At 37.3% G+C, this 23,717-nt stretch overlaps 1 protein-coding gene across 1 annotated transcript in view; it reads left to right on the top strand.

Moving 5' to 3' along the window:
- Positions 1-23,717, top strand: part of NTNG1 (netrin G1) — a 354,379-nt gene that overhangs the window by 191,676 nt on the left and 138,986 nt on the right. The window contains exon 2 of the mRNA XM_068966041.1: positions 579-1,219. Coding sequence (XP_068822142.1) covers positions 579-1,219 — 641 coding nt within the window. The remainder of the gene's footprint in view (positions 1-578; positions 1,220-23,717) is intronic.

The raw sequence follows: 23,717 nt of genomic DNA, 5'->3' as shown, positions 1-23,717 counted from the left end.
TGGTGAACAAAGTAAATGCTTTAAAAGCAAGCTTTATGAAGCAGGGACCCTGTTAAGAGTGATGGATTTGAGGTGAAGCGAAAAGAAGCTGAATGTTGTATGGGGGTATTGTCTCCCAAACAAATCTATGGTTCATTGCAAATTCTAAAGCTTTACTTGAAAAATGACTTTTTAAAAAACTGTGCTCTTGAGGAACGCCCTTGAGGCACAGAGGAATCTCCTTGCTTTTCTATAGCATCTTTCTAAGGGGATGCGGAAGTATTGAGCTGTTAGTTGCTCAGTGTTTTTGTGCTTCTGGGATCACATTATGGGTCTAACACATATGGGATAAATAAACTGTTTCATTTCTTAAAGATCATGGAAGGAAACAAGACAAGAAAATTACCATATTGTCTCTCTCTCTCTTTTTCTAAGCTATTAAAGAGGAGAATCCAGTTATGGCAGATAAAAATGATTGCTGCAAAGTTTTTTTCCCCCCCCTTCCTTTTTCTCCTAGCCTCCTACTCAGTAATAGCAATGTGGCAAGACTTGTGTCATAGCAGTGTTTTGACGCACCCTCTTTTGTTCTTCTTCCATAGGGCAACCCCTACATGTGCAATAATGAGTGTGATGCAAGTACCCCAGAACTGGCACACCCACCTGAACTGATGTTTGACTTTGAAGGAAGACATCCCTCCACCTTTTGGCAGTCTGCTACTTGGAAAGAGTATCCCAAGCCTCTCCAGGTTAACATCACTCTGTCTTGGAGCAAAACTATCGAGCTAACAGACAACATAGTTATTACCTTTGAATCAGGGCGTCCAGACCAAATGATCCTGGAGAAATCTCTTGACTATGGACGAACGTGGCAGCCGTATCAGTATTATGCCACAGACTGCTTAGACGCTTTTCACATGGATCCTAAATCCGTGAAGGATTTATCACAGCATACGGTCTTAGAAATCATTTGCACTGAAGAGTACTCCACAGGTTATACAACAAATAGCAAAATCATCCACTTTGAAATCAAAGACAGGTTCGCATTTTTTGCCGGACCTTGGTTACGCAATATGGCTTCCCTCTACGGACAACTGGATACAACCAAGAAACTCAGAGATTTCTTTACAGTCACAGACCTGAGGATAAGGCTTTTGAGACCCGCTGTCGGGGAAATATTTGTAGATGAGCTACACTTGGCACGCTACTTTTACGCAATCTCAGACATAAAGGTGCACGGAAGGTAAGAAAACAGTTGTTTGGCTTGAATGAGAATGGGTGTTTCCAAAGAAAAGGCCAGTTTGCTGGTTGTACAGCTGCAGACTGACATTTGTTACTTTCTATTGCAAGATTTTCTCAGAAACATCGGCCTAGAGGTAGGTTCTGAGGCATTTGAGACCCTTCTAACTCAGCAGTAATTTGTGATCCCAGACTTGCTGTCACTGATCCTGAACCTGGTGGGATTTCATAGCATTTAAACCAAAGGCAAAAAACAAGAAAAAGAAAAGCATCTTACTTGAGACCAAGGAACTCTCTAGGTCAGGGGGTGGTTTAAGTCCTTAAGGTAAGGAAGCCAGGGCAACAAAGCCAACGTCTCTGTAAAAGGAACAGAAAAAAACAGTAAATACATCTTACTGTTGTTTCTGAATTCAAGAGTGGGTTTTAGCATGGTGCAACTCTCTGTTTATGTTTTGTTATATAGTATTTAAAAAGTTCTGAAAATGAAAATTATATCTCTTTACATTTATTAAATCAGAACCAAAAGCATTTAGGAAACATTGCATTTGTTAAAGTGGGGAAACCTTTACTTTTCAGGGTTTTGGATGTTATTATTTTAAAACAATAAGCTATCACTTAAAATATGAGTCAGGCTGTCTTCATTTTGTTGGAGAATTATAGACTGACCAAAGTTCAAATGCATTAATGCTTACAGTCAGGTATGTCTTTGATTTGATAATATACCAGAGACACAGTTGAGCAGGTTTCCAAGGACTTTGAAGACATTTAAATAAAAAACTTTAATAATGAGAACCAAGACCACCAACAGAGATTTTCAACCTAAGTTTTGTGTGGCATATTACCAGAATAACCAGCTGACGGGAGCTGAAGCATGAGATGATGAGGTAGGAAAACTAAATATAAGAGTGGCGTACAGAGCCCAATGGGGGGAAAAATGGAAATGTGAAGCAGAGCAAAAATCGTTCTAAAAATGCCGAGAGCTTTAAATCAAATATATGACAATACAAATATAAACAGTACATATATCATGTAGCTTTAGTTAACTGTGTAGGTTTATTTAATCATATGTATAAACAGTGCATATATTGTGTAGGTTTAGCTAAACAACAAGTCAGGATTCATTAAGTTCACTGGCTTCCAGCATCTCTTATGGCAGCTGAGTCCTCGGAGACTAGAGAAATGTTGAGACTCCCTGGGCTTTCAGAGAGTTCTCTCAAACACCTTGAGTGATAGTGCTTATACACTTGTGCACTGGAAGAAGTGGTCACTGCTGCTAAGTGAGGGCCATAGTGGGCATACAGAATGAGCTGGTGGGCATGAGCTCAGTACAATGGCAAAGGGATTTTACCTTATGGAATCTTGCTTATGGAGAGTAGCAGGAACTGATGGCCACCTATTCTCAGCTTTGTTCTAGCTTCACGTTTCTCGTGAAAGAGTCAAGAGTCTTTAGCTATGGAGCCTCTTTAAAAACTTTTAACCGAGGCTTGGTGAAGTTTGGTGAAGTTACCTTTAGAGCAAAATCTGAAATATTCTGAAAGAAATATCCACTGGTTCAATATTGAGCTTGTGGGTTCTAGGGTTCATATATTACCAGGGTATAATGAGAGAGCAGTGTGGAGCTATGACCTTAAATATGAGCTTGTGATTTATAATAAAAAGCAGCTATTGTACTTGTGAGCATTTTAGCACAATATCGGTTTCCAGTATCTTATTCTTGGGAACATGTAATATATAAAAATAGTTGACGTTGATACTGTTAATAATAGCAAACCATAACAAAGTAACAGGTATTCTGTTTATCTACAAGAATAATTGCTAAATTAATCAGCTGATATTTGAATTTGAATCCCAGTATGATCTATATTGTTAGGTAGAATCACTGAGGTCAGTTTACTTACAGTTTGAGAACTCCTTTATCTAAGCCAAAATCTTTATAGTTCAACTTCTCTAAAACTCTCATTTTACATTTATAAAAAAGGCAGTCTTGTGATGTTCTTTGGATAGGAAATAACCATTGTTGGGCCTTATTTCTGTCATTAGATATTTATTTTTGTTTCCTCTGAGTTGTCAAGAGAGTGTAAAGTATATTTTAAAGCTAAAGGCATTTTTGTACATTCTCTACTGGGGTCCGTCACTTAAAGGTGCCGTGGTAGAAGTGTAGAATCCCATCAGATTTATCAGCTGTCTTTTAGCCCTCATCCTAGTACTGTCCTTCAGCTGCCTCTCAGTGGTTCTGAGGAGTTTGGAGGAGCCCTCCTCCCTTCTCTGGAACTCACCTCTGTCTTTTCCCGTTCACCAGTCAGCTGTAAGCTGGTGGGGAAGCAGCTGGGCAAAAGAGAAAGGTGCAATAGAGGTGAGCCCCTTCCTTAAGGTCCCACTCTGTCCCTTCCAAACTCTGTGCAGACTCCTCGGGGCAAAACTGACACTGGCACGTACTGTGCTAGGCACCAGATGGCTGGGATATTTTTAGTCTTAGAGGAGGGACTAAAGAACTAAGCCTGATGGCTCAGGCGTGTCTCCAGCTTCTAAGTTACGTAAGGAAGATGGAGCCACCAAAGGGGACTGTTAAGCTGTTGCCTGGTTCACAGCCCTTTCAGCAAAGAAACTGATATAGAGTAGAAAATTCCCATTGGATTAGAATCCTGAGTTTTCTTCTTCCTGCAGAGTAAATAATCTATAGAGGGATTGAACATTAATTGATCATCTCTAAAATAAAGTTCTAAAAGTTTCTTTTCAAGAATATTATATATACAAGCTTTCCAAAATGTAACTGAAGTCTTTGCTTCCCTCAGCCCACTCTTCTCCAGCCTTGATGAGATTGCAACGTGTAACTTACTTTTACATGTCTGTGTCTGATCATGATAATAGATATTTTTCTATCTGTCACGCCCCCTCCACCCCTACCATAATGTGAGAATTGGCATGGGTTATTTGGGGAAAATGGGTAAATTTCCTTACAATAGTGGACATATAATACTACAGGTTTTTTTCCGCTTGAAATATTAAGCTATGAAACACAAACAGTGGCATGTCTTTGTTCGAATTGACTGAAGACTATGAACTCCATTTCTCTACTTCCTGTGCACATGTGTATATAGCCTTTATGTTTTATACTGGCTAGTATAATTTGCTGTAAAAAATGATGTTTTGATTGTTACTAAACCAGTATAGCATTTATGTTCTTTTCTAGCATGTGACACATCTGATGCCAGTTTCACTGGTGACAACAACTGTAATCACATCATAAAAATTTTATTCCTCTTTTGCCCACACTCTTTTGGCTTTCATTTACTCCATCTTATTGTGTGATTTATTAAGATAATGGAGGAAAAAGAAGACACATGGCTGTTGGCATTCTTAGTGATTCTGTGTTACTTCCATTGTTCAATAAACCTAATCTTCATGGACTAATTCTGACTTATGGATGTCCTGCTTCAGTAAATCAGGGTGATTTTCTCTAGTGAATAATAGAGGAGTGTGCCAGTACCTTAATTAAAGAGTGGCTCTCTTAGTCTTGATCTCATTTTAATTTACAGGGTAATACTACAATAATATTACTAATGGAAAGTACATTAAAGGGCATCAAGTAGCATTAACTGTATTAAATTATGGTACTTGTGTTAATTAACTGGTGAAGCAAGATGGTTCTAATGGCCAAAAAGGTCATCTAATGCATAAATAAAATCTACCCAGATGAGAGGTGAGAGGAAAAGTGAAGAATAGATGTTTGTTCTGAACATCTTTTTTATACAGACAGAGAATTAAATGCCTGGGCTGATTAAATACAGATAATGTCCAAAATGTATTCTTAGTTACACAGTTGCAAGTTCTGCTTTTTAAGTGTTTTGTTTCTGTCTAAACTTTACAGATTTAAATTAATCAAAAAGTACACATTATATTTCTCAGATAGATAGACTTTATAGAATATAAATTCAACATTTTTGTTTCTTTGAGGTGAAGAGCTTCAAGGAAGTAATGTGATTTACTGTAATAATGGTCTGGTCTGAAACACCGATGATCATTGGACAATCTGTTCATTGTTTTGTAAGATATATTGTCAGCAATGTATCATATAGAAGATAATAGAAGATTTTTTTTCAGCCTCTAGAGATTTAGCATAGAATTGTAAGAACTTTTCTCAGTGGTAGAAAACACTAATGAACATCTCCATTACTTGCCTTGTTACACAATATTCCTAAACATAATTATCAATATTTTTTTTCTCAGTGGTGTTTACTCATTTCTTAACCCCTTCAGGGTCTACCCAACTCTCTATAGGCAGTTGGCTGTCAGTTGCTATTTACAGAATTGACATTGCCCTCAATGCCTCCATCTATCTTTCAGAAAGGAGCCAGGGAGGACTCACACAGAAGCTCCACTTCTACACAGTTTTGGGTGCTCTCTTCCCCTCACTGATGCCTCAGCTTAGAACCACAGCCTCCCTACCTAATCTCAGGAGCCTGGAAAGTCCAGGGGCAGAAGTATTCTCTTTAGGTGTCAGGAGTGAGAAAGGCCCCCCTCTACTCTTACCTCAGAAGCAATAAGATATACTCATAAGGCCTCACTATAAAATATGACTGCTGTTGTATTTGCTCTAATTGGGACAAAGTGTGGTTGAAATTCACTTTCTTGAAGGAAGGTTTTCAAATGGTTAGTGCACAAACCTGTGATGTTAGGTAAGTAGAAACACCTGTGGAAACTTAAAAGTATAAAAGCACCTGAGCATTCTACAGTTTTTTTTAAAAAAATAATTTGAAAAATACATGTAATACAAAAGTGCTCTGCCAATTATAAAAGACTTACATTTATCCTACAAGTTCTCCTACTCTTTTTCCTAGCTGCAATTTGAATATGTCCACTAAAATATTTACTCTTCACTTCTCCTGTGAGAGGCATCCTGAAGGGTGCTTCTGACACATTTGACCTGGCATTTGTCCATTCTTCCCAGTTAGTCCTGATTATTATTGGGCTTTGGTACTGCTTAACAGACTTTGCTTTTATAATACCTTTCTTCTTTCTGTTACCCAAAAAGACTTTACCTCTGCCCTGGGACCGATGCTGGGCTAGACAGTGGCTATACAGAGATGCAGAAGGCATAGTCAATGCCTTCAAGGAACTGATACCCAGAAGGGGACCAGACATGAAACAAAATATGATGACAGTTTGGGTTAAATGCTTTTACTGGGTAAGTGTGTAAAGTGCCCTGGAAACAGAGCAAGAAATACTAACTTAATCTGGGCAGCCTAGCAAAAGCTTTGATGAGGATAACATTTGCGTGATATCTTGAATATGTGCCTTTACTTAGAATGCCAAGCAGCCAGTGCAGAATGAATATCCTAGGTTACAAATTATGCTTTACAACAACAAAGCATGTTGAGGAACTCCATTTAGTGGGAAATTGGTGGAGTGGACAAATCCTGGGGGACATTCTTCTGTCTTCTTCCTGTGGACCTTTAGCATCTCCAAAAGCCTTGAAGGATTCCTGCAGCTTGGTATCTGAGTTCCCCATGTCACAGGAAACCTAAGATTATATGGGTTCTAATATATCAACTAAGTATAGGTGAGAAGCATTCAAGGCAGTGGTGTTAAAGGATGATCCAGTGTGGCTATATTAACAAGGAAATACAGAGTGAGACAAGGAAAGCTGTAACATTGCTTAATTGTGGAGCAACTGTGACTGCAAGTCCTGATGCTCAAATGGAGTCTGTGAAAGTTCTCCAAATTCCATAAAAAGCCATCAGAGTATAAGGGTTTAATATTTGCTTACAAAGTCAGTAGGACTTGGCAACCAATCAGATTTCAAAGGAGGAAAGACTTTAGTAAAGAGATCCAAGTGGAGGGTTCAGTAAAGGATTTGCAAATATTGCCCTGGTGTCCCAGAGAGAGGTTTGTATTAGAAATGTAGGTTTGAAAATTATCACTTTACATGTGATGGTTGAAGTTTAGGGAAAGGATGACACTGATATGATAAGTGTTTTCCCTTATAACTATAAATGACTTTTATAAGGGCTTCCCAGGTGGATCAGTGGTAAAGAATTCACCTGCCAATGCAGGAGACACAGGTTTGATCCCTATATCGGGAAGATCCCCTGGAGAAGGAAATGGCAACCCATTCCGGTATTCTTGCCTGGGAAATCCCATGGACGGAGGAGCCTGGTGGGCTACAGTCCATGGGGTTGCACGAGTCAGACACAACTTAGTGACTAAACCAACACCATCATCATTTATAGAACATTTACAGAACTCCCTGGAGTACTGCCATTTAGGAGGTAATTTAAAATATATATATATTTATTTGTTTATTTATTTGCTTATATGGCTGCACCAGGTCCTAGTTTTAGCATGCAGATTCTTAGCTGTGGCATGTGGGATCTAGTTCCCCAATCAAGGATTGAACCCAGGCCTCCTGCACTGGGAGCTCAAAGTCTTAGCCACTGGACCACCAGGGAAGCCCCAAGAGATAATTTTTAAAAGAAATTAAGAAAAACTCTGAGAAACAAGGAAATGAGAAAAGAGGGGGGTGAGTTAATTCCCCCGTTAATGTTTAAGTAGTATGCCTTTACATTTGTACAGCACGCAGGTTCTAAGATTCTTGTCAGACCCCTCCTTTTCTGTGAGGGGCAACGAATCAGATTTCAAAGAAGGAAAGACTTTAGTAAAGAGTCTTAATGGCAGGTGCCATTAATTCTATCTTATAGGTGAGAAAACTGAGGACCCGACAAGTTCCATAACCTTCTTTTAAACATCCTATACATGATAACGTAACAAAATCAGGTTGCTATTTACAAACTTCATATTTTCTATTATGATCTTGTAGCCACGCTAGCCTGAAGCAAGCTCAATAGACATAGAAGACCCAGAATATCTGTGCCCCGCACCCCCTGCCCCCGCCACCAAAACCCATCTTTAAATGGCAATAATGAACCAATAAGTCTTGTGGCTGTATCCTTCTTAGAATCTTCTGGAAGCCACCTCTCCAAGACTTGTGACCCAGTACAGTTATCCCCACTTTGCTTTTTACAGAAGATCTATGTTAATATCTGTTTTTGCTAACCAATAGGAGTCTGAAGAGGATTTTTACCTTTATTAAAAACGAGAAGAGCAAAAATAGTGTTTAGGGATTGTTCCACCGCAAGCCCTTTAGAAGGCGGCATGCACCATGAACAGCCTGGTGAGAGCTGCATCACCAGGCCCCTTCCCTGGGAACTACGCTCATCATCTCAGCATCAAGGCTCCACAGTTTTGATCTGGGTCTCTGAGTTTCTGTGCTCTATCTCAGTTTATTCCATGCATCTGTTAGCAAGATGTGTTGACCTTTTAGCTTATGAAAGGTTTCACAGGAAACCCCTGTTTTCAAATAGTGAAGGAAACTTGAATTTCATTACTCCAGATTGCAGTGCGTTTATCTGAACTACTTATTTCATTTTACCAAGTTTATAATGTGTGATTGGGCTGATTTGTCACATTGTATTAGATCTAAGTGTTTTACAGCTAAAACAAAATTATGATAGTTGCTCATTTTCTGAGGGAGAAAATAAATGAACTTAATTTTCTCAATATTAATTTTTCTCATATTTTTCCATAGACCTTTAATACCTGCAACTACTTGCACTTAATAGACATCATCAAACACAGAAACAATACACAGATATTAATGAATAAACTTGGAAATAGCCAACTACCTTAGTTTATTTAAGAAAGTTTATCTTTCAGTTGAGAGCAGTCAAATTTTCCTTTTCACATCTTGTATTAGTCCACATTCTGTCTGCTGGGACTGTAGGGAATGTGTGCTGCCTCTTTCATATAGTAAGCTTGCATACATTTGCAACGATTCTGTCCCTTGAATTCTTTTTTCAAAGAAATTTAACCATTATACCTTCCCAAAACTTTCATTTTAATTTCCTCTTCTTTTCAAAAGAAAATGAAATTCAATAAATGAGAGCATTCAGATGAAAAACTTAATAGCCATACTTAAAAATAAAAAACAATACAAAGCATTGCTACTTAACTGCAGTGGAAATGCTTAAAATAAAGATTTATGGTATGAATCCATGTTAAGTGGACAACAGAATGCCATTCTGATTCAGAGTATATTTTTTAGATCCTTGAGGATTTCTTGAATTATAAAGAGAATATATCTATTAGCAGCTCATTTTCCTTTGAGATTTGTACCATTATAAGGAGAGAATATGTCTAGTAATTTTTCCAATTAAATTATGAACTTCATTAGTGTGCAGAAAAACAACCCTGTTTAGGAGCTTGTCTCTTTATCCTAACTCCTCAGTGCTAGAGATTTTTTTTAAACTAGTGAATTGTTAAAGGGAAGATATCTCCTTTATAAGAAACAAAAGGATATTTTTCCTCCCTCACTTAATTGAGCATTTTTATAGGAAGTTATGTTCTGGCTACATCTATATGACCAATCAGTGAGAAATAGGCATACACTTAGCTTTTCTGTCCAGCTTCAGAACCCATGTTTTTTATTCTAATTCAGTGGTTGTTATCTTTGGAAGGTCTTCTTGATTTTTTTGTCCCTAGGATCAAAGGTATTTCATAACACATTAGGAGTTCATGGCCGTTGGTTGATATTTAGTGTAAGAGATTTTGTGGATCTGTGTGACCAATGATTCAGTAGAGACATTCTTTCCATTCATTCTCCAAATATAAGAACAAAAGTGTTAAGGTCCTGGTTTTTATCATAGTAATTTGACTGTGTGGATAGATATATTGATTTTGTAGCCATATAAGTATAAACTCCAATTCATTAAGCCACTTTTAAAATAAAAAATGTTAGCGTAATCAGGATTAACTGTGCTGTATATAAATTCATGATTGCTATTTCTGCCTATTTTATAGGTAAGAAAACTAGAAAACTATATCTAAACAAGATCAACAATTAGTGGCAAAGGGATTTTTTTTTTTTGCTTTTTTATTTAAAAATTTTTATACAGTTTTAAAGGTTACTTTCCATTTATACTTATTACAAAATATTGGTATATTCCTCATATTATATGATGCATTCTTGACACTATCTTATACCCAATAGTTTGTATTTCCCACTCCCCAACCCATATGTTGCCCCCGCCCCACTGGTAACTACTAGTTTGTTCTCTATATCTGTGAGTCTACTTTTTTGTTTTATTCACTAGTTTGTTGTAATTTTTAATTCCACATGTAATGATATCATATGGTATCTGTCTTTGTCTTATTTACTACACTAGCATAATGCCCTCCAGTTTCATCCATGTTATTACAAATGGCAAGATTTCATTCTTTTTTATGACTGAATGTGTTCAATTATACATGTATACCACATTCTCTTCACCCATTCATCTGTGGGTGGACACTTAGATTGTTTCCATATCTTGGCAATTCTAAATAATTCTTTTAGGTATCTTTTCAAATTTGTGTTTTTGCTTTTTGCAAGTACATAGTTGGGAGTAGAACTGCCAAAATCACTGCAGATGGTGACTGCAGCCATGAAATTAAAAGACGCTTACTCCTTGGAAGAAAAGTTATGACCAACCTAGATAGCATATTGAAAAGCAGAGACATTACTTTGCCGACTAAGGTCTGTCTAGTCAAGGCTATGGTTTTTCCTGTGGTCATGTATGGATGCGAGAGTTGGACTGTGAAGAAGGCTGAGTGCCGAAGAATTGATGCTTTTGAACTATGGTGTTGGAGAAGACTCTTGAGAGTCCCTTGGACTGCAAGGAGATCCAGCCAGTCCATTCTGAAGGAGATCAGCCCTGGGTGTTCATTGGAAGGAATGATGCTAAAGCTGAAGCTCCAGTACTTTGGCCACCTCATGCGAAGAGTTGACTCATTGGAAAAGACTCTGATGCTGGGAGGGATTGGGGGCAGGAGGAGAAGGGGACGACAGAGGATGAGATGGCTGGATGGCATCACTGACTCGATGAACGTGAGTCTGAATGAACTCTGGGAGATGGTGATGGACAGGGAGGCCTGGCGTGCTGCGATTCATGGGGTTGCAAAGAGTCAGACACAACTGAGCGACTGAACTGAACTGAACTGAAGGTAGTGCTATTCTTAGTATTTGGAGGAACCTCCATACTGTTTTCCACAGTGACTGCACCAGTTTACACTCCCACCATCAATGTAAAAGAGTTCTCATTTTTTCACATCCTCACCAACATTTGTTATTTGTGTTCTTTTTGATAAGAGCTATTCTGGCAGGTGTGAGGTGATATCTCATTGTGCTTTTTATTTGCATTTCGTTGGTGATTAGTGTGTTGAGCATCTTTTCACGCACTTGTTTAGGCATCTGCATTTCCTCTTTGAAAAAATATCTATTCAGTTCTGGCCATTTTTTAAAATTGGGTTGTTATTTTTGATGTTGCGTTGTATAAACTATATATACTGGATACCAACCCCTTATAAGTCATATCATTTGCTAATATTTTCTTCTGCTCAGTAGGTTGTCTTTTTGTCAATGGTTTTCTTTGCTGTGATAAAGCCTTTTAGTTCAATTTGATCCCATTTGTTTTGTTTTTCTCTTATTTTCTTTACTTTATGAGAAGGATCCAGAAAGAAATTGCTGTGATTTATGTCAAAGAATGTTCTTTCTGTGTTTTCTTTTAGGAATTTTATAGTATCCATTCTTACATTTAGATCTTTAATCAGTTTTTAGTTTATTTTGAATATAATATTAGAGAATACCTAGAGACAAATGAAAATATGATGATTCAAAACCTGTGGGATGCAGAAAAAGCAGTTTTAAGAGGGAATTTTATAGCAGCACAAACTTACTTCAGGAAACAAGAAGTATATCAAATAAAGAACCTAACTTTACACCTAAAGGAACTAGAGAAAGAAAAACAAATGAAGCCTAAAGTTAGTAGAAGGAAAGAAATAAAGTACACAGCAGATATAAATGAAATAGAGCCTACAAAAAAAGTGGAAAAGGTCAATGGGACTATTAATAAAAGCTGATTCTTTGAAAAATGTAAACAAAATTGATAAACTTTTAGCCAGTCTCTTTGAGGGAAAAAAAGGAAAGTGAAAGTGGCTCAGTCGTGTCCAGTTCTTTGCTACCCCAAAGGAATTCTCCAGGCCAGAATAATGGAGTGGGTAGCCTTTCCCTTCTCCAGGGGATCTTCCCAACCCAGAGATCAAACCCAGGTCTCCAAAGGGAGTGGTCCCAAATCAATAAAAGCAAAAATGAAAAAGAAGTTACAACTGACACTACGGAAATACAGACTCATAAGAGATTGCTATGAACAGCCTAAAAGAAATGAACAAACTCTTAGAAAGGTACAATCTCCCAAAACTCAACCAGAAAAAAAAGTAGAAAATAGGAATAGATCAATTTCCAGTAAGGCAATTGAATTAGTAATTTAAAAATGCCCAGCAAACAAAAATCTGGACCAATGGCTTCACAGGTGAATTCTGCCAAACTCTTTAGAGGAGTTAACACCTAAACTTCTGAAACTTTAAAAAAAAATTGTAGAAGAAAGAACACTTCTGAACTCATTCTTTGAGATCACCATTACCCTGATACCAAAATATTACAAAACAAGAAATTATAGGCCAATATCATTGATAAGCATAGATGCAAAAATCCTCAACAAAATACTAGCAAACTGAATCCAACAATTCATTAAAAAGGGTTATATGCCATGATCAAGTGGGATTTATCCCAAGGATGCAAGAATTTTTCAATATCCATAAATCAATCAGTGTAATATACCACATTAACAAAGTGAAGGATAAAAATCATATGATCTTTTCAATAGATGAAGAAAAGGCTGTTGATAAAATTCAACATCGATTTGTGATTAAAAAAAGACTCTCCAGAAGGTAAGCAAAGAGGTCTCCCTCAATGTAATAAAGGTCATATATGACAAACCCACAGCTAACATCATACTCATAGTGAAGAGCTGTTTATTTCTGTGAAAAGTTCTTTATTTTCCTCTAAAATTTGGAAAGAGACAAGCATGCCCACTCTCACCACTTCTATTCAATATAATTTTGGAAGTCGTAACCACAGTAATCAGAGAAGGAAAAGAAATAAAAGGAAGCCAGATTGGAAAGGAAGAAATAAAACTCACTATTTACAGATGACATTGTACTGTACATCCTTGTTGTTTTTGTTAGTCACTAAGTTGTGTCCGACTCTTTGCAGTTCCATGAACTGCACCACACTAGGCTTCCTTGTCCTTCACTGTCTCCTGGAGTTCACTCAAACTTATGTCCATTGAGTCAGTGATGCCAGTCATAAACTATATATAGAAAATCCTTAAAATGCCACCAGAAAACCACTAGAACTTATCAATGAATTCAGTTAAGTTGCAGGGCACAAAATTAATGTACAGAAATCTGTCACATTTCTATACACTAACAGTCAAGTGAAAGTAAAAGAAGCAATCCCATTTATAATTGCATCAAAAATTATAAAATATTTAGGAATAAACCTACCTAAGAAGGCAAAAAACCTTTACTCCAAAGACTATAAGTTGCTGATGAAAGAAACTGAAGACAATGCAAACAGGTGAAAATATGTGCTATGTTCTTGGATTGGAAGAATCAGTATTATTAAAGTGACCATACTACCCAAAGCAATCTATACATTCAGTGTAATCCCTTTCAAAATACCAATGGCATTTTTCATGTAAAAAATTGAAATTACTTATGTTTTGGCCAATGAGTTCATTACTGAACCACTTGAAAAAAAATTGAAAGAATGAATTGTTGTTCAGTCAGTAACTTGTGTCTGACTCTTTGCTACCCCATGAACTGCAGCACGCCAGGCTTCCCTGTCCTTCACTATCTCCCTGAGTTTGCTCAAACTTATATCCACCGAGTCAGTGATGTCATCCAACCATCTCATCCTCTGTCACCCCTTCCTCCTCTTGCCCTCAGTCTTTACCAGCATCAGAGTCTTTTCCAAAGAGTTGGCTCTTCGCATCAGGTGGCCAAAGTACTGGAGCTTCAGCTTCAGCATCAGTCCTTCCAATGAATATTCAGGGTTGAGTTTCCTTTAGGATTGACTGGTTTAATCTCCTTGCTGTCCAAGAGTCTTCTCTACCACCACAGTTTGAAAGCATCAATTGTTCAGCACTCAGCTCTGTTTATGCTCCACCTCTCACATCTGTACATGATTACTGGAAAAACTGCACCTTTGACTATACAGACCTTTGTTGGCAAAGTGATGTCTCTGCTTTTTAATATGCTGTCCAGATTTGTCATAACTTTTCTTCCAAGGAGCAAGTGTCTTTTAATTTCATGTCTGCAGTCACAGTTTGCAGTGATTTTGGATCCCAGAAAATAAAATTTGTCACTATTTCCATTGTCTCCCCATCTATTTGCCATGAAGTGATGGGAATGGATGCCATCATCTTTGTTTTCTCAAGGTTGAACAGCCTAGATTTAAACTGTGTGATATAAGAGACTCACATCATTGGTCCAAAGATCCCAATCCAGAATATTAGGATATGTAATTGGGATGGCTACTGTATCACCTCTTTTCTTGCCTAAGACTGGTGTCTAAAACAACTGATAACGTGCTGGAGATGTATTGAGAGGACAGAGGACAAAACATCAAGATCTCAATATCATTATTTGTCTTATTTTAGAAGGAAACAGTGGCACTATTGGTAAAGAATGCAGGAGATGTGAGAGATGCAGGTCTGATCCCTGAGTTAGGAAGATCTCTTGGAGTAGGAAATAGCAAAATGGGTCGTACAGAGTCGGACACAACTGAAGCAACTTAGCAGCAGCAGCAGCAGCCAGTTGCCTGAAAAATCACATGGACCGAAGAGCCTGTCAGGCTACATTCTATGGGGTCACAAAAGACGAGACAGGACTGAGCGATTGAATGCAGAAGGAAACATTGACTAGTAGTCAGGAGAAATAGGTTTTAAGCAGGGTCTTCTCATCTTCGAAATGAGATTGTTATACTTGATTTGTGTTTCTCAAAATTTTCCTCAAATAAAGGATGTAATGGTCAAAGACTTTGGAAATGTTATTTGCAATATTTCCTTCTAGGAGAATCACAGTATATTATATTAATATGTGAGCATATTAAAGGCCCTGACATATCCTACAGTAAAGGAACATTTCCATTTTATTTCACCAGAGCCTCCCAAAATAGTCAAAAAACTCTCTGTTGGTACCCCATCTGTTTGCCATGGAGTGATGGGACTAGATGCCCTGAGCTTAGTTTTTTGAAAGCTGAGTTTTAAGGCAGTATGTTCACTCTCCCCTTTCACCTTCATCAAGAGGCTCTTTAGTTCCTCTTCAATTTCTGCCATAAGGGTGGTGTCATCTGCATATCTGAGGTTATTGATATTTCTCCTGGCAATTTTGATTCAAGCTTGTGCTTCATCCACCCTGGCATTTTGCATAATGTACTCTGCATATAGGTTAAATAAGCAGGGTGACAATATACAGCCTTGATGTACTCCTTTCCCAATTTGGAACCAGTCTGTTGTTCCATGTCCAGTTCTAACTATTGCTTCTTGACCTGTATACAAATTTCTCAGGAGGCAGGTCAGGTGGTCTGGTATTCCCATCTCTTCAAGAATTTTCCACAGTTTGTTGTAATCTACACAGTTAAAGGCTTTGGCGTAATCAATAAAGCAGAAGACATTTTTCTGGAACTCTCTTGCTTTTTCAGTGATGCAACAAATGTAGGCAATTTGATGTCTGGTTCCTCTGCCTTTTCTAAATCCAGCTTGAATATCTGGAAGTTCTCAGTTCACATACTGCTGAAGCCTGGCTTTGAGAATTTTGAGCATTACTTTGCTAGCACGTGAGATGAGTGCAATTGTGCAGTAGTTTGAACATACTTTGGCACTGCCTTTCCTTGGGATTAGAATGAAAACTTATCTTTTCCAGTCCTATGACCACTGCTGAGTTTTCCAAATTTGCTAGCATATTGAGTTCAGCACTTTCACAGCATCATCTTTTAGGATTTGAAATAACTCAATTGGAATTCCATCATCTCCACTAGCTTTGTTCATAGTGATGTTTCCTAAAGCCCACTTGACTTTGCATTCCAGGATGTCTGGCTCTAGGTAAATGATCACACCACTGTGGTTATCTGGGTCATGAAGGTCTTTTTAATATAGCCCTTCTATGTATCCTTACCACTTCTTAATATCTTCTGCTTCTATTAGGTCCATACCACTTCTGACCTTTATTGTGCCCATCTTTGCATGAAATGTTCCCTTGGTATCTCTAATTTTCTTGAAGAGATTTCTAGTCTTTCCCATTCTATTGTTTTCCTCTATTTCTTTGCATTGATCACTGAGGAAGACTTTCTTGTCTCTCCTTGCTTTTCTTTGAAACTTTGCTTCCAAATGGGTATATCTTTCCTTTTTTCCCTTTGCATTTAGCTTCCCTTCTTTTCTCAGCTATTTGTAAGACCTCCTCAGACACCCATTTTGCCTTGTTGCATTTCTTTTTCTTCGGGATGGTCTTGATCATTGCCTCCTGTACAGTGTCACAAACCTTCGTCCATAGTTCTTCAGGCACTTTGTCTATCAGATCTAATCCCTTGAATCTATTTGTCACTTCCACTGTATAGTTGTGAGGGATTTGATTTAGGTCATACCTAGATGATCTAGTGGTTTTTGCTACTTTTTCAATTTAAGTCTGAATTTGACAATAAGGAGGTCATGATCTGAGCCACAGTCAGTTCCTGGTCTTGTTTTTGGTGACTGTATGCAGCTTCTCCATCTTTGGCTGTAAAGGATATAATCAATCTGATTTCAGTATCAACCATCCAGTGATGTCCATGTGTAGAGTTGTCTCTTGAAATTAAATTAAAAGATGTTTGCTCCTTGGAAGAAAAGCTACAACCAACCTAGACAGCATATTAAAAAGCAGAGATATTGCTTTGCCAGCAGAGGTCTATGTAGTCAAAGCTATGGTTTTTCCAGTAGTCATGTATGGATGTGAGAGTCAGAGTATATAGAAAGCTGAGCGCCAAAGAATTGATGCTTTTGAACTGTTGTGTTGAAGAAGACTCTTGAGAATCCATTGGGCTGCAAGGAGATCCAACCAGTCAATCCTAAAGGAAATCAGTCCTGAATATTCATTGGAAGGACTGATGCTGAAGCTGAAACTTCAATACTTTGACCACCTGATGTGAAGAACTGACTCACTGGAAAAGACTCAAATGCTGGAAAAGACTGAAGGCAGGAGGAGAAGGGAACAACAGAGGATAAGATGGTTGGATGGCATCACTGACTCGATCGACATGAGATTGAGCAAGCTCTGGGAGTTAGTGATGGACAGGGAAGCCTGGCGTTCTGTAGTCCATGGAGTTGCAAAGAGTCAGACACTACTGTCTGACTGAATTGACTGATTGGCTGCCCAAAGAATTAGTGTTAATGGAACTCATGTTAGGGTAACAAGGCCTCTTCAATCTCCAATATCACCAGCTTCTTCCTAGGCTATAAGGAAGTGAAAACAATGTGTATGTTTCAACTATTTGCATTGCTAAGAAATATTTCATAGCAAGATGTAGTTTTAGCTATCATTCTTCCTATATCATTGCTACATTGAGACAAAAAAATGATACCATCTTAATGAAACGTTAGCTTTGATGGGAACACCTTTCTTTTGTTACTGTTACTCTTATTTTTTGAACCTTGGAAAGTTCTGTGTATTGTTAGGAATTATAGGAAATTCACTATTCTATTGGAATAGATAGGGATATTTTTGTTTTGTTTTTAAGCTAGAGAAATTGTGATGGAAGAGTCAGCAAAGATGTAAAAAATGAAATGCCAAGAGGTACAATCTGGTGCATTTTAGAGATAAATAGAGATGCTGGAGTATATCTCTTCCTCTCAGATGTAACTCCTCAAACTCTAATTACAGCAATAAACTAAAGTCATATATGTAAAGGAAAATAAGATTAGTTAATATTCAAAGTGTTATTTTTATTTTTTCCTTTGCTCTGGAAGATACTCTTGAAACCACAGGCTGGTTTTTGTTAAATGTGGGTTGCCTTCCTTGTACTTCTGAGGAGTATTAATGAATAACAAAGGAGAGCCCAGTAAAAAAAAAAGTGTATCCAGCTAAGGGATATCGTCTTGTCTAGGAAATGTGTGGCTGCCCTGGCTGCTCTTACTCATTTGGTCCTGCTAGAATATCAGGGAAGCAAAGCTGTTACAACATATTGGTGACATCCATGTGTAATTATAGATCCTCCAGGGCTGCTGAGAACAAGGAACAGATGGGGGTAGGGTGGGCCAAGAGATGATGGGATGGGGGAGTCTAAGAGGTCAGCAATTTGGCAGGTTGGGAGGAGACAGCCTCATGAACTCATATATTGGAATTAAACACTCAGTGTATATGCCAAATATAGAGTCATAGCATTGCAAAATCACTTCTTTTAGAACTGAAAGAAACCATAAAAATAATGTAATCTAACTCCCTCTTTTTCACATGTGGAACAGAATACTTAAATGAATTAACCAAGTATAGTACTACTGCATAACCAAAATTTAGATCCAGATGGAACTTGTGTTTTACTCACTGATCTGTCCTCTGTGCCCATGACTGGACCTGGCACATAGTAGACATTCTGTAAATACTTAGTGAGGGAGTAACTGAATAGGTATGGAATATCCTTTTGAGCATCAAGCAAACCAACCGTTCTAAGAATCTGTATTCTTCCCCTTAGGCTTCCTATGGCCACCTTTGTGTATTCCTTACCCAAAACTATAAGGGAATTGGAGCTAAGCACAATATTTTTGGCAATACTACTTTATCCAATATACTAAAATTGCAAAGCTTCAATTTTTAACCAATCGTTCGAAGTCAGAGAATAAAATTAGTCTACCTCACGTATCAGAGTCATGCATATATTCAAGATAATACCACCCTACCCAAACACACATTGTTTCTTCTATTATTTGTCTGATTGGTGTTTTTAAGACCAGAAAGACTCTTAGTTCCTTTCCTGGTTAAGGACAAGTCTGTGAAAAGAATTGGACTCTTCTACTACCCACCATCAAGAAATATTTAGTAGTATCAAAATATCACTGAATCATTACCTCTGGTGGTTCAGATGGTAAAGAATCTGCCTGCAATTGGGAGACTTGGATTTGATCCCTGGGTCGGAAAGATCTCCTGGATAAGGGACTGGCAATCCACTCCAGTATGACTGAGTGACTACACTTTTAATATCACCATATGTCCCCAAATCACCTTCAACTGATATTTGTCACTTGGGTTCAATAACCAAGGAGTTTAAAATGTATAAAAACCATCTTACAGTTTGTAAATGAGGCCTTGTAGAGGAAATTAAGAAAACAATCTCATGTACAGTACTGTCAAAAGGGATGAAATACTTAGACACAAACTTAACCAAAAAGGTAAAAGACATACACAAGAAATACTACAAAACATTGCTGGAAGAAATTGAAGAAGCCATGTATAAATGAAAAGAAATCTCATATTCATGGCTTGAAAGCTGTTAAAATGTCAATATTACCTAAAGTGAAGTGAAATGAAGTCTCTCAGTCGTGTCCGACTCTTTGCGACCCCATGGACTGTAGCCAACCAGGCTCCTCCATCCATGGGATTCACCAGGCAAGAATACTGGAGTGGGTTGCCATTTCCTTCTCCAGGGGATCTTCCCAACCCAGGGATCAAACCCAGGTCTCCCACATTGCAGGCTGATGCTTTAACCTCTGAGCCACCAGGGAAGCCCAATATTACCTAAAGCTATATATAAACAGTCAGTGTAATTTATGTCAAAATCTTGATGACAGTTTTGGCAGAAACATCAAAATCCATCCTAAATTTCATGTGGAATCTCAAGAGACACAAACTAGCCAAAGCAGTATTGAAGAAGAATAAAGCTGAAAGTCTTCCACTTTTTGATTTCAGAACTTATTACAAAGGCAGTGTAGTACTGGTGTAAAGACAGACATATAGAGTGGTAGAATAAAGAGTCCAATAAATGATGTTTCTCAGGAAATCTTGAGATTTCTGAAAAGAGAAGTCTAACACTTCATGCTATATTTTTCTGCACTCCTACCCTAGATGAGAAATCTCATTCACTTTTTTTTTTCTCTCATTCACTTTTAAAGCATTTTTTTATTGCCCAACCTCATGCTAACTGTAGATCAGAAAAAAGGGTAGAGCATGTGCCCTTCTTGGTTTGAGGGAGATCTGCAGATCACTGGAACCACTCAAATGCTTTTTGATTATTTTTGAAATTTTTATTGGGTAGTAGTTGATTTACAATGTTGTGTTAGCTTTAGGTGTACAGCAAAATGAGTCAGTTGTACATGTACATATATCCACTCCTTTTATTTATTTATTATTTTTCTCCTCCATAGGCCCTTACAGAGTACTGAGTAGAGTTCCCTGTGCTATAGAGTAGGTTCTGACAGATTTGCTTGTCTAGCCTTTGAGTTTCTAGTCAGAAGACCACAATCTAAAATGCAGTCTTTCCTGTGTTCTAGAGGGACCCATTTAGAAGAAGAGGTAAAACAGGCTGAAAATGAGAAATATGCAGTGTTAATATCAAAAGAGACCATAGCAACCACCTTCTTAACCTCAGCAGCACAAAGAATGTAAAATGTACCAAAATCCCATAATGTATAAACAGAAATTTATATGAAAAATAGGCAGGCAGTGTCAGAAATAAGCTATAATCAAAAAAGGGGAGAAGTCCATTTGGAAATAGCAGTAACCATCTTATTAAACTTGTTAATGAAATGCAGACATTTTACACTTTTTAGCATAGTTTATGCTTATGGCTTAAGAAAGAAGAGAATAATCAGTCATGTTTAATTAAATATAAGTGGACTTGTAAGCTTTGTGAGAACAATAATTGGTAATAATAAAAAGGAATAAAAAAATTATTTAACTGGGAATCAAATCTGAATTCTAATTCAAGAACTTTAATATGGGAAGTGTTAATACCTACCTTACCTCCTTTCCAAGAATTTTGAAAAATGAAAAATATACTACAAATAAATGTCAGCACTTAAATATTTAGTGCTTGCTAGTTCCTAGCAGTGTGCCAGTTGCTGGAGATAGAAATATGAAAAGCCACAGTCCCTGTTCTCAAGTTGCTATCATCTGGATGGGTTGATAGCCACTTCACAAGAAAAAATATAAAGCAGTGTGGTCTTTTCAGTGGTAGGGTTGTATAGAAGGTTGCTATGGTAACAGCAGGAAGGAGGAGGAAGACCTTTGGGATGGAGGAAGCTTTCTGGAAGACTTCCAATATTCTCTTCTTCATCAAGGTTATTTCTAAACAATTACCTTCATATGTTAGGTCAAACCATCTGAAATTGTTACTATTAATCACTTAAAGATGCTTGAATATTATCTAATGACTGAAAATATCTAGTGCCCTATTTTAGTATCAGTATACGCTTAGACAAGTTTTCCTTCTCCTTTCTCTAATATATCTAGAAAATTTATTTACAGTAGACTTAGTTCCAGACACACAGAAATATTAAGTAAAATGTGGATTTGTAAGACTGCATGTTGTTTAATCAGACTGAATGACAGGCTCGATTTTCAATACAAAGTTAATCCTGTTTTCATTAAATATAAATGTTATTTATGGAAAACAAGAGTCTCACAGAAGCCAGAGGATATCTCTCAGGGTTACACATTGTATACTTGCTTAGCATTGATGAGTTTAAACCAATAGGCTTCTTTGCAATTTGAATATGTGTTCCTTTCTTTGATATTGATTGTTCTATTAGATTTTGCTATTAACAGAAGCATATGTAAAGATTCCAGTATTATTTTACTACCAAAATAAGATGCCAGAGGAAATTACTACCACAGTTGAGTTTTTGACACAAACTAAAATAAGAAAATAATAAGTTGAAGCATATGCTTGTTAACCAACTATGGTTTACATGGAGAGGCAGCAGAGGGTAGCTGGAAGCAAGACAAACCTGAGTTCGAATCCCAGCTCCTTCACTCGCTCCTTGATAGATTTCAGAAAAAATTGCGTAATTTAAATATCTCAAGAGTCTCAGTCCCCCTCATCTATAAAGTGAAACAAATGCCCTCCATGTTAGTGAGCTGTTTTAAAGATTATTAATGTATGTAAAATGGAAGTGCATGTTAAATAAATGGTGGTTATTATCATGGGTCCAGGAATGGTAGTGGAAATTGAATATTTTTACTTCAAAAGCAGTGTTTTTTTTTTTAAATTATTTTTATTAGTCTTACTACAATATATTGAACCTATCAACATTAACCATTAATAATTTTCTTCTTTTACTAACTCTATCTTCCTATATTGTTGGACTGTATTTCCTATATTGCTGAGTTTATACTAATATATAATTCATATTCTACTATACCTTCGTTAATGCACTTATCTGTCTTAATTGTTTCCTTTCCCTTTAACGACTTCAGCAAGTTAAATTTATTGCTACCATGTTTCTAGAGTTCTCTGTTGGTAGAAATCCCCATGAAAATTGAAACCAGGGATTGCAAAATTAACAGAGGAAGTTCAGGTTTTCTAAGTTTGGCTTCTTGAGCCCTGGGTAAATGCAGCTATATTATACCCCATTTCCTCTGGGTCACAGATGGGCATTTATCCTGACCGATGATGAATGGCCTACTTCGACACTTTGCATGGACTCTTGAGAATGAAGACTGTAGTTATAAAAGATTCACTGGTTCATCCTACGGTCATAACATTGTCACCTTGACACACAGTGACAGTATTACAATGTCCATTAACCTTGTTGGTCAGCAGAAAGGAGAAGAAGATGTCTCAGGATCATCTAAGACAGAAAAAAAGAATTTAGGACTTCTTTTCTGTAGGATGCAATAGCTGATGCAACTTTAGTTTTGTTTTTCCTTTGGCTTCCGGGAATCTGCTTTTGAAAGGCAGCAAAAGCCCTGTGTGCTGGTGACGTTCAAGGGTCACCAACTTAAGAAGCACATCCAGTTCAGAGTCACATCCATGGGTCATGAGGGAATTGGAGCAGAGATTTAGCAGGTAAAGGAAAAAATTATGTCAGCTCAGAAGAGTGGACAGTTAAGAAGAGATGATATGAAAATAATTATATATTATATAAATGATATTCAAACCCAATTAAAATTAGTCACTCTTTGTTAATCACCTTTTTTTATTAGTAATCTTATTTCATCTCTATTATATATTGAGTATGTTCTATTAGTGGACTTTTTGAAAATAAATATTTTGCTGGATTTGGGAGTAGATTTAAAATATTCTAACATTTAAAAATAAAACAGAACTGACTTATGAGTACCTCAGGGAACTCTGACATATCAATGATAACCTAAATTTTTTAAAAATGTATGACTGAAGCATTAAGAGAACCATAAAGTACCATACCATATAATTGCCATAAATGTAAGATGGATGTCAAAGTTCAGACTTAAGTGCTTTATACAAATGAAACAGTAAACTATAATAATGTAAAACATAGAGGAGGGCTCTGAACATTTAGATATGCGTCTTTACACTCGACTAATTAGTCGCTACTGAATGTTTTTGCTTTGCTCAACGG

This window comes from Capricornis sumatraensis, chromosome 2, assembly GCF_032405125.1.
Source record: "Capricornis sumatraensis isolate serow.1 chromosome 2, serow.2, whole genome shotgun sequence".
NCBI classification, from domain to species: Eukaryota; Metazoa; Chordata; class Mammalia; order Artiodactyla; family Bovidae; genus Capricornis; species Capricornis sumatraensis.
The sequence above is the reverse complement of the archived record's forward strand: the minus strand, read 5'-3'. Positions and strand labels throughout refer to the sequence as shown.